This window comes from Convolutriloba macropyga, chromosome 3 (genome assembly GCF_964194025.1).
Source record: "Convolutriloba macropyga chromosome 3, txConMacr16.3, whole genome shotgun sequence".
NCBI classification, from domain to species: domain Eukaryota; kingdom Metazoa; phylum Xenacoelomorpha; order Acoela; family Convolutidae; genus Convolutriloba; species Convolutriloba macropyga.
This window is the reverse complement of record NC_134470.1, coordinates 39198217-39211517: the sequence shown is the minus strand read 5'-3', so window position 1 is coordinate 39211517 and position 13301 is coordinate 39198217. Positions and strand designations below refer to the sequence as shown.

The 13301-nt window shown below is 37.8% G+C and overlaps 1 protein-coding gene across 7 annotated transcripts in view; it reads left to right on the top strand.

The window, feature by feature from the left end:
- LOC142336194 (guanine nucleotide exchange factor subunit RIC1-like) overlaps window positions 1-13301 on the top strand; it is a 221025-nt gene that overhangs the window by 52175 nt on the left and 155549 nt on the right. For all 7 annotated transcript variants that reach the window (XM_075384847.1, XM_075384846.1, XM_075384842.1 and 4 more), the window contains one exon: window positions 3189-3393. In XM_075384847.1, the coding sequence (XP_075240962.1) occupies window positions 3189-3393 (205 nt within the window). The remainder of the gene's footprint in view (window positions 1-3188; window positions 3394-13301) is intronic.

The window sequence follows — 13301 nt, the reverse complement described above, 5'->3', positions numbered from 1 at the left end:
CCTCTCAAACGGTTATTATTTAGGCGCTCTCCTTTTATTAATTCGCTTTACCTTTTGGTCACGTTTTTCGTTTTCACGACTTTCACGTTTGGCTTCTGACCTACCTCACTCACTGTTTCAACCGAATGGATTCTAAAACATTGAATTACGCAATGTAGTGAATAATTCAATGTATAAAGATCAAAATCAAAAGATACGGGATAAACCGATAAAGCCCGGTCATTAAGTCATTGAGAATTAGGTTATCAATTTTCATTAGAGTGTTTGCTAGCTGATATTGGTATTAAGCTGATTATCTCCCAATTTAAAAGCTGAATTAAGTATAGTTTTAGAACCCAACTGAAATTATTGCATGCCCAATTAGAACACTTTTTGACACTGAAAAAAAAATAGAGAAAAAATTTGATCAATTTATCTTTTTTTCTTTTTCTGTTTCATCCCGATGTGCATCAAGCGCGTCAACGGCGGCTATTTTCCGGCAATCTATTGCAATTAAAGAAATAACAAAAATAGCTAAGTTTTGCAGCTAAAGATGCTGCCAAACGTACAGATACTGTAAAGTAAAAACAAAAACATAACCAAATAGTGTCGGGAAAAATGCTCTCGAACTGCGGGAGGGGAAATCTATTGCTGAAATCTGCTTCAGTCGGGGGGGGGGGGGATTGGAGTAAGGATTAACTAAATTTACTGATGAAGGTTATATGACGTCATTATTTTATACCACCTCTAAAGACGTCATGTAACCCTCATTAGTAAATTAAGTTAATCCTTACTCCAACCCCCCCTCCCCAACTGAAGCAGATTTTAGCAATAGATTTCCTCTCTCGCAGTTCGAGAGCATTTCTCCCGACATTATTCGGTTATGTTTTAGTTTGGCATTGATGTTATAGTCTTCAAGAATTTTAGCGTTGATTGTTTTTAAACTGTTTAAAGTGAGACTGTTTATCTGTTTGGCTGGAATTATTCAATTTGTCTGCTGATCAGGTACGGCAATTTTCAGGTTCTTTGGATTGTATTTCATGACCTGTACTGCTGTTTTTCATTTCGTCTCACCTTTTGATCATGTTTTTTTTGGTTTTCAGAAGTCACTTTCTTTCTCACTTTCTCACTGTTTAATTACCCTCAAAACAAAGTTTGTAGCAATTATGTTAGTCCTTTCGGTCTTTTTATACGATTTTTCGCTTGACCAATTTTTCGTCTGACCCATTTGACTTTTCGTCCTCAAAAACGGGACAAGCAGGTTGCGCCCAGCGGGCATTAAGCGCTCTTAGAGCCTTTCTACTCACGAGGCTCCAAGTATGCGATTGATTCACATAAACTGTTTTAGAGACTTATGCATATGGTGTGAAAGGCGGTTTTTAGAGGTTGACCCCCCAATCCCCATCCCCCCAATCCCCATCCCCCCAATCCCCACCCCTCTACATCGCTAGGCCGTGAGGGCCCCGTGCAGCCAAAAAACCCCCTCACACCGCTCACTCCACCCCACACTGTTGCCCCTCGGTGCACCCAACCCCCCCCCCGCTGCGCTCACCTCACGCCTCTTCATTAAAGCTAGTGCTAGCTTCACTAAACTGTGGCTAGCTACGAAGCCAACCGCTCGCCGGTAGTTTGAGAGCAATTCGCCCGACGTTAATTGGTTGTTTCAACTAAATGGATTTTAATTTTTTTCACTGATTGAATTTCGCAATTTGAATACGGTCAGTCCGAAGAGCAAAATAAAACGAAGCGGGATAAACGGATAAAGCCCGGTCATTGTGTCCTAATGCGTTAGGTTATCAATGTTAATAAGAGCAATTGCTAGCTGGCATTTCGTTTTAAGCTTAATAGCCTTCAGTTTAGAGGCTGGTATAAGTATAATGTTAGAGTCGAACTGCACTCCAATTTTGATCATTTTTTGACACTTTCTATCATTTTTTATCTCATCTTTTTTCGTTGTGTTTCAATCCCGGTGTACGTCGTCGGCGGCTATTTCTGACTATTCGCCGGCTATATTAAGCTATTCGTCCGCCATTCCAAACGAGGATTACCATTAGCGTGATACTGTCGTAAAAATACAGGTGTCGAACATGCTGCAATTTGAGCAAATAATGCATAAACGAACGTAAGCAAATACCGCATCAAAACAACTATAGAAAAAGATGGGAATTAAAAGAGTTCAGGTGTCTTTTGAACTCGTGCACTTCAGGTTCTTGAAGAAAAGCAATACGATTTTGCTGTTTAATCTCTAGTTTCTAATCACGGATGCTTATAGCGGTGTTCGCTATTTAGCTGGCTATTGTTGCAATCATGTTTTATGCAATTTTTTTGTACTACTTTTCATCGGCAGTTTCTGTTGCCGGACTAGTGAATTTATGGTGTGAGGGGCTGCTTGCGGTTTAGACTCCCTCATAAACGGCATCCCCGCCACCTCACTCCAACCTTAACGGCACACGCTCGACCACCCTTGAGTAAGTAATCACGTGAGGTGGCATTGTTTGAAGGACATGTCGTTTTGTTTCTTTCCCATATTGATAACTTCGAAGCATGAAAAACAACATGGCATCAGTTTTGCCATATCCAAAAATAGTTACATAATGCATTAAATTTTCAAGAGAAGTTGCTGCAAATATGTACGTAGGAATAAATATGTTGGATTTTAATGTTGGATTGATTAGTCTCAATTGATGAGACATTTTGTAATGAGATTCGTAATAATTCAGTTTTTTGTGTGTTTAAATTAGCTCATTAAATTTGTTTAATTGCTCTCAAACGAAGTTTGTAGCAATTATATTAGTCCTGTCGGTCTTTTTTTATGCGATTTTTCGCTTGACCGATTTTTTGTCTGACGCTTTTGACTTTTCGTCCTCAAAAACGAGATAAACAGGTAGCGCTCAGCGGGCATTAAGTGCTCTTAGAGCCTTTCAGCTCTGTTTCACAGCTCAAACTGTTTTAGACTTATACTTATGGTGTGAGTATAAGTCCCCCTCATTGCCTCCAACCCCCACCGCGCTGTTGCCCCCCCCCCCCCCCCCAACCCAGTGTTGCCCCTCTTATCAGCCCCGCTGCAACCCCCCCCCCCCCCCCCCCGTGGCTAGCTACTGACGAAGCCAACCGCTCGCCGGTCGTTTGAGAGCAATTCGCCCGACGTTAGTCGGTTATGTTATATATTGAAAATAAACTGATTTAATTCAGCTGAAATTTTATTTCAGCTCTTGGTGTTTTCAACCTTCAAAGAGCAATAGTGGAAGCAATCCTAACAGCGCAATCGGAAATGGCAGCAGCAATAATAGCCCTGGGGCAAATTCTCTCAGTGGAGCTGCTGCGTTGCTGAGTCCTGGTATGCGCATGAACAAAGGCTCCATTACTATGGTCCAATCTCTGGTCACTGTGTCGCGATCAACTTTGTCATCACAGGTAGTGTTTTCCCAAAATCATAACAGGCAAAACATTTCCATTTATTCCAACCCTTTGTAAAATCTAAACCGTCTATTTGAAATTACTAATTCTGGTCAGCTACTGATTTTCCGTTGAGTGGCCCTAAAAATGAAATACTTAAACAAAAACCCAAAATTTAAATAGTTGGTTAGGTAATTAATAGCCGCCCTCATCTTCTCAGCAGGCTATTATTGCGCTCCTATTTTTCCTTTTTTACGACTTGAAGGGAAGTATTGAGATTCTACAGGTTTGTTTTTAGCTAACTCAAGTTTGTTTATGACTTGGACTTTTGACTTTTGTTTTCGAACATTGACTTCTCTTTTAGAACGAAGTAGATATATTGCACGACTCTCGTAGTCGTTTGTGGTGTTCTATCGGCTATGTTTTCGTCAATTAAAAATTTGTTTCACTTTACCTCATTTTGCCACTTTTTTCAACATTTTCCATGAAATCTTTTTGACTCTAGGCTAGTCTCATTCTACGCATTTGCTTTTAAGCAGCAGTTGTTCTGCAAAACAATCTAAAATGATAGAATCAGTATAACAAAGAAGAGATCCATTAGAAATGGAATAACCCCTTAAAGCACAATTTTAAATGCCCGGTACTCTAAGTTTGGTCTTATAATTCTTATTTACCGTCTCTAATGCTTATTGGTATTCACACTAGCACCTGTATCCGCTCACTAAGAAGCAGGAGTATGTCTAAAAACAAAATCAAATCAAAATAGTTCGCACTTTAAAATTGTCTTCGTAATTTTTCTCTTCTTTCAATCCTAATCGCGATTATGGGAATCAATAGCGTCTATTTTCCGGCAATCTGCCGGGTATATTTCTATTGTCAAAAAAACTTGGAAATGAAACTTTTTTCTACACATAGTGGCAAAGCTTTATTTCTGATTGATTTATATTTGCTCTCAAACCATGTTTGTAACAATTACATTAGTCATGTGCACTTGAATGCGATTTTCGACGTGAACTTTTTTTCGTCTGACCTTTTTCGACTTATCGTCCTCCGAAACGGGATAAACAGCTGAAGCCCGATGGAAATTAAGTTCTCTTAGAGCCTTACGACTATCTAGTCACCCCCACTAATTCCCAACACTCCTCCCGTCCACTGCCCCCTCCTCCAACCGGCGATTTGAACCTCCCTCTTGTCCAGCCCTCCCAACCTTACCACTCCCCTGCCCCTCCAACATTTGACACCTCCCCCCCCCCACTCTGCATGCTCTCCACTCACCGTTCACCTGATGCTTGCACCCTAAGAACCAGCTCGCTATTATCGAAACTAACTGCTTGCCGGTCGTTTGAGAGCAATTCGTGCGACGTTAATCGGCTGTGTTTTGAATTTGTGAGCAGTTTGATTTTACAATTTTTAATGCTTGATTATTTCAAATTTCGAAAAATTAATGTCAAACTTTGTTCCAGTTAGTGTTTTTATTTTTCCTAGCGGCACTGCAGATCATAGATCATAAATACTTGCCATGAGCATATTATCACAAATGATTTCTTTTAATCGAATTGAGAGTAATTATTTTGCTAGTGTGTTACGGAACAGAAAATTGTAGATTGCTTAAACAATATAATAAAATTTTTCTATAATCGCTCTTGAACTAAGTTTGAACAAATTATTGTGCGTTTGTGTCTGTTTTATTAATCACCGCAAAGCGATAGTTGAAGCTATTATTGGCCTTCTCTGGGTTTTTTTCGTCAACATGATTTTTGTTACGACCATATGACGTCACAATCACCACTTCAAATCTACTTTTTGTTCATTCGTTCACTCAATTTCAACTGACTAGCTTGCTTGACATCTTTTTTCACTTTTATTGGAGAGTGTTTTTTATTCATTCGAGCAACTAAATTTTGTGTCACACGTGACTTACCTCAATATCAAAATTGACTTCCTCACTCTCAAATCGACTGTTCTTTACTTTAGTTCAAAGAGATAAGGTCATGTGAGTGTGTGTCACTATAACAGAAGTGTATCAAAGGGCAGCGAAGAGAATCAGCAATAAGTTGAACATATTCTTAAAATACAACAGCTCATCATTGAGAAAAATTTTTTGGTCTGTCACCATCTTTTTGAGATTGCAGATCTACAAGCTATTGCGGCTATTTTCTGGCAATCTGCCGTTGTGTTGCTAGATTTTTGCTGAACCATTTTTTCCAGAACATGTTTTCGATTTCGCTTCTCGGGTGACTTCTTCGAGCTTGCGTGAATTAATTTGCGATTTTTCAGAAATTAAATCTTGCAATAACGAAAGCGATTAAAGGATTAACTATCAGAAGGACCTGCTGTTGATGAGACTCTTGTTTCAGTCCATTACGCCGGAGGTCGGGGGTAAAAACCTTACTTGGTTGTTTTATTTGCACCCATGACATTTAACATTTTATCGAGGCTACGGGCCCATCTGTTTCAAACCCCTCCGGCTACAGACTCAATATTTTTACTGAAAACTCCTCTTGCAATCTTTTTGTCCTTTTGAATTTCCAATACTTTTTTGCTGTTTTCTCATGACAATTTCGATTCAATCTACCTCAGGATTATCAATAGTATAGTAATTGTAACGCCCCTATTTCGTCCCTCATAGTTACGTGATTATTTTCCTTTAAATATCCATATATAAGTGCTTTAATCTAGTTCATATTCCTTTAGTTTCAAGGCCATATATAGCCAGTATTTCCATCTAGGCCTGTAACCCCAAATTTGTTTTTGTTAAAGGAAAACAACCGCAGATTGACAGTTTTACTAGCAAACATCAAGTGCCTAAAAGCCTCAATATTTACTTTTTTGAGTTTCTTGAAGATAAATTCGCATAATTAGTAAATAACTTCATGAGAGATTATGTACTTGGTGAAGTAATTATTCTGATAAAGTAGGTGCTAATACGGAACTTGTATATGTACTTAACAAACATCAAGAGACGTACAAAATCCGGAAATTGCCCTTGTCGGAAACTTGTAGATCAGTAAATATTTGCGAAGGACCAATACAACTCAAGATACAGCAGTGCGGAAATTACGATCACCAGAACACCGAAGAACCAGCCTGACAATCAGTTGCTTTACTTATCTTAAAACTTGACAGAACTTGAGAAACTTCTTATTAATAGTTGTTGAATAATTCTCGTTAAAATAAATAAAGATTGAACTGGAAATTCTCTTGAAAACTTCTAAGTTTGACAGACTTTGTTAGAGTAGAAATTGAGACTAACAAAACTCTAAATTACAAGGCAAACTAGTGGATATATCATACATCCGAACCGCTCACTAAAAGGCTGTTACTAGCTAATTTCGTTAAAATTATATCCGCTAAAAATCGCACTGTGAAACATCAAAATAAGCCCTTGAAAATGACAATAATTATTCCAAGTTATCTCTCAAATTTACCTCAATAACACCACATGGTGACAGGAGTTATTAACTGTTTACCAGTTTAACGAACCGAAACTTCTTCCACTTCATTACCTTAAGAGCCTTCAATCAGCATCCAGCACTTCCTTTCCGTGCTAGACGATAATGCAGAAAGCAGTAACAAAGGAAAGAATGGGTGGAAACTGTTTGTGTCTTTGTGGACAAAATGCAACAATAATTCAAAAGTGCTTGAGTGGACAATAACTGGAACAAACTCAACCACAGCCGCCACAACGGACAAAAACAACACAGGGTATTTTCAAACGAGGATATTGTGAGTAAATGAATTTGTAAAATTAATTTTGGTGCTTTATTTATGTCAATTTATAAAGAACAATTTCTCCCCGCTATTAATAATTGCCGCGCTTCCCCCAATTTTGTTGAACATATTGAAGGAAATAACATCAACTACACACAAAACGGTAACAAAACGCAAGCTCAGATAGTAAGCGCTTTCTCCTCTTCAGTTTATAAATCCATCGTAATTCATGTGCTAGATAAAGATGATAAACGTGTTGCAATTTATTGGACAGCAAAAAGTCTAAATCAAAAAGCTCGCAAATTTGGCCTTATTCGTAACAAACTTCAATCTGATAGAGATATTAACCTTGATAGCATCATTACTGATTATCAGATAACATCAGAATAAGCTAAATTACTGAAACCATAACTTAATTATTAACTAAAAGAGGGCAAAAGAAAAGTTTAAACAAAAAATAAAAAACAATTATATTTAAACCCCCTTCCAGCTCCGGAGTTTAATGAATCAAACAGTGACTTCGGTAATTATGCTGTTGCCTATCTGAGTGCAGCTTCCACAAGACCTGTGCGGTCGTGGTCCCCACGAATTTTCCTAGACTAAGGGGCACTCTTTAGAGGTGAGACTTCGGCGGCCCATACGGCTTCAACGATATAAGTCTGACGATTCGACCGGAGCTTTTGGAATAGGCTTATAAGCAGCGCTTCTTTATTATTTTCTGACCGAATGGTTTCAGTAGTTTCTTTTCTGATATCCTTGTGCTATTCATTTAACTGTTTTCTTCTCTTAAAACCCCTTAATCTCTCCATTAAGTTAAGTGTGCTTTTTAATACTTTAGAACGATAACAAGACTGATTGAACGTTAAGTATATAATCTAATCGGGTAAAAAGCAAAATGGCACACGCACAGATCAACATCACGCCTTTTTCGGGATCAGAAACGGACAATTTTAACCAGTTTGAACAACTAATAACAGGTGCAATCGGAGTTGCAACAATCGCAGCCGCGCAGCAAGCGAACTTTTTGCAATTACATTTAAAAGGAGACGCTTTACGATACTTTCCAACCCTACCAGAGGCTACCAGACTAGTCTTTGGTGACAGCATAACAGCTCTAAGAAACAGATTCACGCGGGATGATTTGAGAGAGATCAGGATAATAAAGTTAGAAAATCAAAGAGTTCAATCCAAAAACTGATACAGTAAAAAATTTCTTAGTAAAGTTGAGAACAGAACCAAATAAAGCATATCCAGCACCTGAAATAGTAGTAGCGGCAGTAGTAGGAGGTGTTGCTGAAGCTCGTAGATTTGAAAGAGACAGCAGCAAGAGATTCTGCCCTTCAGATGTCAGAAAATAGAAAAAGTGAGCAAATAAAGCACTTCTTTGTTAAGTCCATGTCAAATTGGCTTAAGCCTAAGCTCTTAGAAAGGCCAGACACAGATACAATCGATCAATTATGCACCTTAGCTAGCCAACAGATTGCAATAACGGAGATGTGTAACAGAGAAGAGTACGTTGATGATGGATTTAATGAAATAACCGAAGCAAACACAGATAAAATGTTAAAAGCAATAACTGTTATTTCAAATAATCAAAAAGAACTTGAGCAGAAACTTGAACAGAAAGTAGCACCTAAAAATTAGCCTCCAGAACAATTCGCACACAGCCCAGTAAACATATTCGCACCACATTACCCTCAACAAGTCTACATACAAAGTTATAGACAAAATTTCCGCCCGCAATATCAAAAATATCAGCCCAATTATCGTCAATTTCAGCAAAACTATCGGCCCCAGCAACAGTATGCCCCCCGTGCTAATAATTACCGAGAGTTTAGACCACAATTTAACGCCCCTAGACCATTTTATCATAATGAACAACCACAAACTCGGAATTATTGGACTGAACCTTCAAAAAAAAAACCGTAAAAAATTCGGAGTTTATACACAGAAAAAGCAAGTCTTACAACGAAATCAACAAGCAGTATTAGCATGCAAGCTTTACGACAAACTAAAATCATTCACTGACCTTTGTGGAGTAATAATTCCAAACGAAATCTTTGAAAAGGATAGCGAAATAATATTAACGTCCTCTTTAAGTAAAGTTTCTGAAAATAATATTCTTTACATCTATGTCCTGAACATTACTGACCACCCAATTACTATAAATAAATGCGAAGAAATAGCCAAATTCTCATTCTTGACATCAGACCAAGCTGAAAAGTTGTTAGAAGTAGACCCACAATTAATAAATGTTGCGAAAATGAGGGAAAATTATTTAACAGAAATAAATCAATTATTCCAAGTTACAGATACCCCGAAAAGAAAAGCTCAACCAGCAAAACCAGCTCATGAATATGAAAAATTGTGGTTCCCAACGCCTGAAACGTGTCCAGATCCGACAAATTTGTCGCCCTTGCAGAGAGAAATATTCGAACAACTGTTAAAACTGCAAGAAATGGAGAAACTAGACCCAAAGGGTAATCATCAGGACAAAATAACCTTCTTGAGCAAATTTCAGTGGGAAAAGTCGGCCCTTAACCATGAGCAAAAAGCTGTAGTAGGCGAATTATTAGTCGAATTTAGTGACATTTTTGCAAAACATAGATTTGACGTCGGATATAATACAGATTTGAAAATAAAGTTAACTCCAGAAAGAAGCATACCAATTTATGAACAAGGACCTCCAACGCCTGTCCATCTAAGAAATGAGCTACAAGTAGAACTAGCACTAATGCATTACTACGGATTGATAACAACTTTGTCCCAATCAAGATATAGTAGTCCCCTTTTTGCACAACGAAAGAACTCAGGAAGACTTAGACTATTAATTGACTTGAGAAAAGTAAACCATTTGTTGGAAAACGATTACGTGAATACGAATTTCCCGATTTCAAACATGAGTGACCTAATAAACTACTTTGCCGGGAAAAAACTGTTCACAAAACCTGACTGTTCTCAAGCATATCACTGCGTGCAAATGGCAGACGATGTATCAGTGCAACTGCTAGCATTTAACTTTGCTTCGAGAACTTATGCTTATAAATGTCTTGCACAAGGATTGAATAAGTCAGTAACAGGATTTAGTTCCTTTATTATACATTACTTGGACCCATGCCTAGCTTCAGGAAATTGTACCAGTTTATGGATGATATCGGAAATGCAGTAACAAATTTTGAACAATTGGTACGCTCTTTACGAGAAATGTTTATATGTATACGTCAGTCGGGACTGAAACTGTCGCCCGAAAAGTGTGAAATAGCAACAGATACAATGAAATTCCTTGGAAATAACATCAGTGCAGAAGGAATATCACCAGAAAAAGCTAAAATAACGAAATTTCTTGATAAATTCAAAATGCCAAAAACGACAAAACAAGTAAAGCGGTTAATCGGCTTCACTCAATTCTTCCGTAATTACATACCTAACCTAGGTGAAAAACTAATGTCATTTTACAAGCTCCTGAAGAAGGATGCAGTAATAGAAACCACAGAAGAACATGTAAAGGCATTAGAAGTAATAAAGAAGGATCTAATGGAAGCAACAAATGTAACATTGCGATTGCCAAAACCAGGCTTGCAGTATGTAATTTTTTGTGACGCTAGTTACCACGGCGCATGTTTTGTACTAATGGTGGAAGACTATGTAAAGGAAACTGGAAAGAAAGAAAAGAAAACACGCTCCCGTATCGTTTGGATCGCATTTGTTTAATGCAACGCAATTAAAGTTTTCAATTTATTACAAAGAGTTCCTAGCTTTGTACTATGCACTGGACTACTTTTCGCACTACATTTGGGGATCAAGCAAACAAGTAATTATACTCACTGACAACAAAAGCCTCACACAATTCTTTCAATCAAAAGTAATACCGCCATCTCTTTGGAATTGTCTAGATAGAATACTTGCCTTTAACATAGTAATTGCTCACATTCCTGGACGCGCTAATTACGCAGCAGATTTCCTCTCTCGAATTGAGAACGATAAAATAGCAACAATGTCTTTAAAGTTAACAGATAGAATTCCAGTTAAAGAAATAGAAATTGATACAGAAGCACAAAACCCTGATGTGGAATTAAATGGAAATAAACGTAGACGTGTTAGATGCTCTCAAAAAACTCGGATATTATGAGGATTACAAAAAACGGCAAAGTATTTTACCAATAACAGAAATTCAAGGGCTTTTTAAACTTAAAAGAAAACGAGAAATAAATTCAATTGAGTACCCAAATCCATTAGATGAGTTCCCAGACCTTAGACAACTTAATTAGCCTCAATTTAGCAGACGAGCAGCAAAAAGATGCAGACATTAGAACAGTAATAAGTTCGATTCAACAAAACAATCAACAACCAGACTTAAAGTATGCTTCAACCAACTTAAAAAAGTATCACAAACATTTATACAGTTTAATTCTTGAAGGGAATGTCTTATACCGGAGTTTTTATGATGATGCTGGAAAATTACTTCATAAACAATTCTGTGTACCTAAGCATTTGTGGAAAGAGACTATATATAGGCTCCATAATTCACAAACAGCAGGTCATTTATGCATCAAAGCAACAATTCAGTAATTTAGAAAGCGATTCTATTACCCAGGCTTCACCGAAGATTTCATTAATTTCATCAAAAACTGCCTCACTTGTCTCCAATTAAATAGAGTACCAAAAAGCCACATCACACCGAGGTTACAACCAGTCAGTTCACTACAATCATATCCGGGAGATATGCTCCAAATCGATTTAGTAGGCCCCCTAAAGTCCTCACAATATAAATATGTTTTGAGTGGAATAGATGTCTTCACAAAGTATCTATTTGCAGTTCCATTAACGAATGGATATGCTGACACAGTAGCCCGAGAACTAGTAAAGGTGTTCTTTCAACATAGCTACATTCCTCAAACAATACTTAGTGACTTAGGAACAAATTTGACTTCAGAATTAATGTCCGAGTTAGCAAGTTTATTAGAAGTAAAGTTGAAACATGCCTCACTAAAGCACCCTCAAACTATTGTAGCAGTAGAGCGATCTCATAAACCATTAAAAAGAATATTGAAACTCAATACTGAAGAACAATAGAAAGATTGGCATAAATATGTCCCTCTAGCAACATTCATTCATAATACTTCCTATCACTCAGCGACAAATTGTTGTCCTTCAACTTTATTCCATGGCAGAGAACCTATAAAGCTTCTTGACGTTAGGTTCTCCAGAAAAGTAATGGATGCAGTAGCAGTAAATTCAGATTTTGTAAATGAACTGCAAGATGCCATGATGCAAAAGTTTGGGGAAAACAAAGAAAAACTGCATACTTGAAGTATAAAAAGTATTATGATCTAAAGGCCTCAGCAAAACCGATTCCGGAGAAATCATTCTGTTTACTTTTGAATCCTAAGCTACTAGAGCAATCAACTGTAATAGTTTCTCAAGTTCAGAAATGGCTGCCGCTGTATAAATTGGAAAAAGTCCTTTCTAACTCTAATTACATCATTCGAAAAGTAAATACGAATTACACACAATGTGTTCATCGCATCAGATTGAAACCAATTAAACCGAGTGAAACTCCTGAAGACCTTGAAGTCGTTAACCCTGTAAACTTTCAACTTGATCGATCGAGAAGACAACACATGGAACCGGAGCTATTTTATAAACATATCCCGGAACTGATAAACGAACAAGAAAAGATAAAACAATCCACAAAAGTGAAACAGGACCCAGTTAAAGTGACCATAAATGTTCCCATAGGAGGACCATTAGCAGGACCAGCAGCAGCAGCACCTCCAGCAGCACTATTGGCCCCACCAAGGGTAGTAGCACCAGGGTAGTTAGACCACGAACAGCTCCAGTCCATCTTCCAGTATTTGATTCTTCAAGCTCAGATGAAGCAATTCCAAACTTATTTGATGAAAATAGCAGTTCAGACGAAAACCTAGCTGACCTGAACCTAGACGCTGAACAAATAGCTAGAATACCGGTTGATCCGTCGTTAATTGCTGACGAAATCAGACAGGAAGAACCAGAAGTTCGTGTTCCTCTAGTATCATCCTCATCAGATGATGAAATGTTTTCACCACTCCAGCAGCCTCAACCATCAATAGTACCATTAGATATTGAATCGCCTCCAGAAACACGCGAAGATCAATTTGCGTTAACTGACAGAAAATTAAGAGCTCGAACTTATCACCCTAAACGACAACCAGAGAAAAGTGCCTTCAAATCAC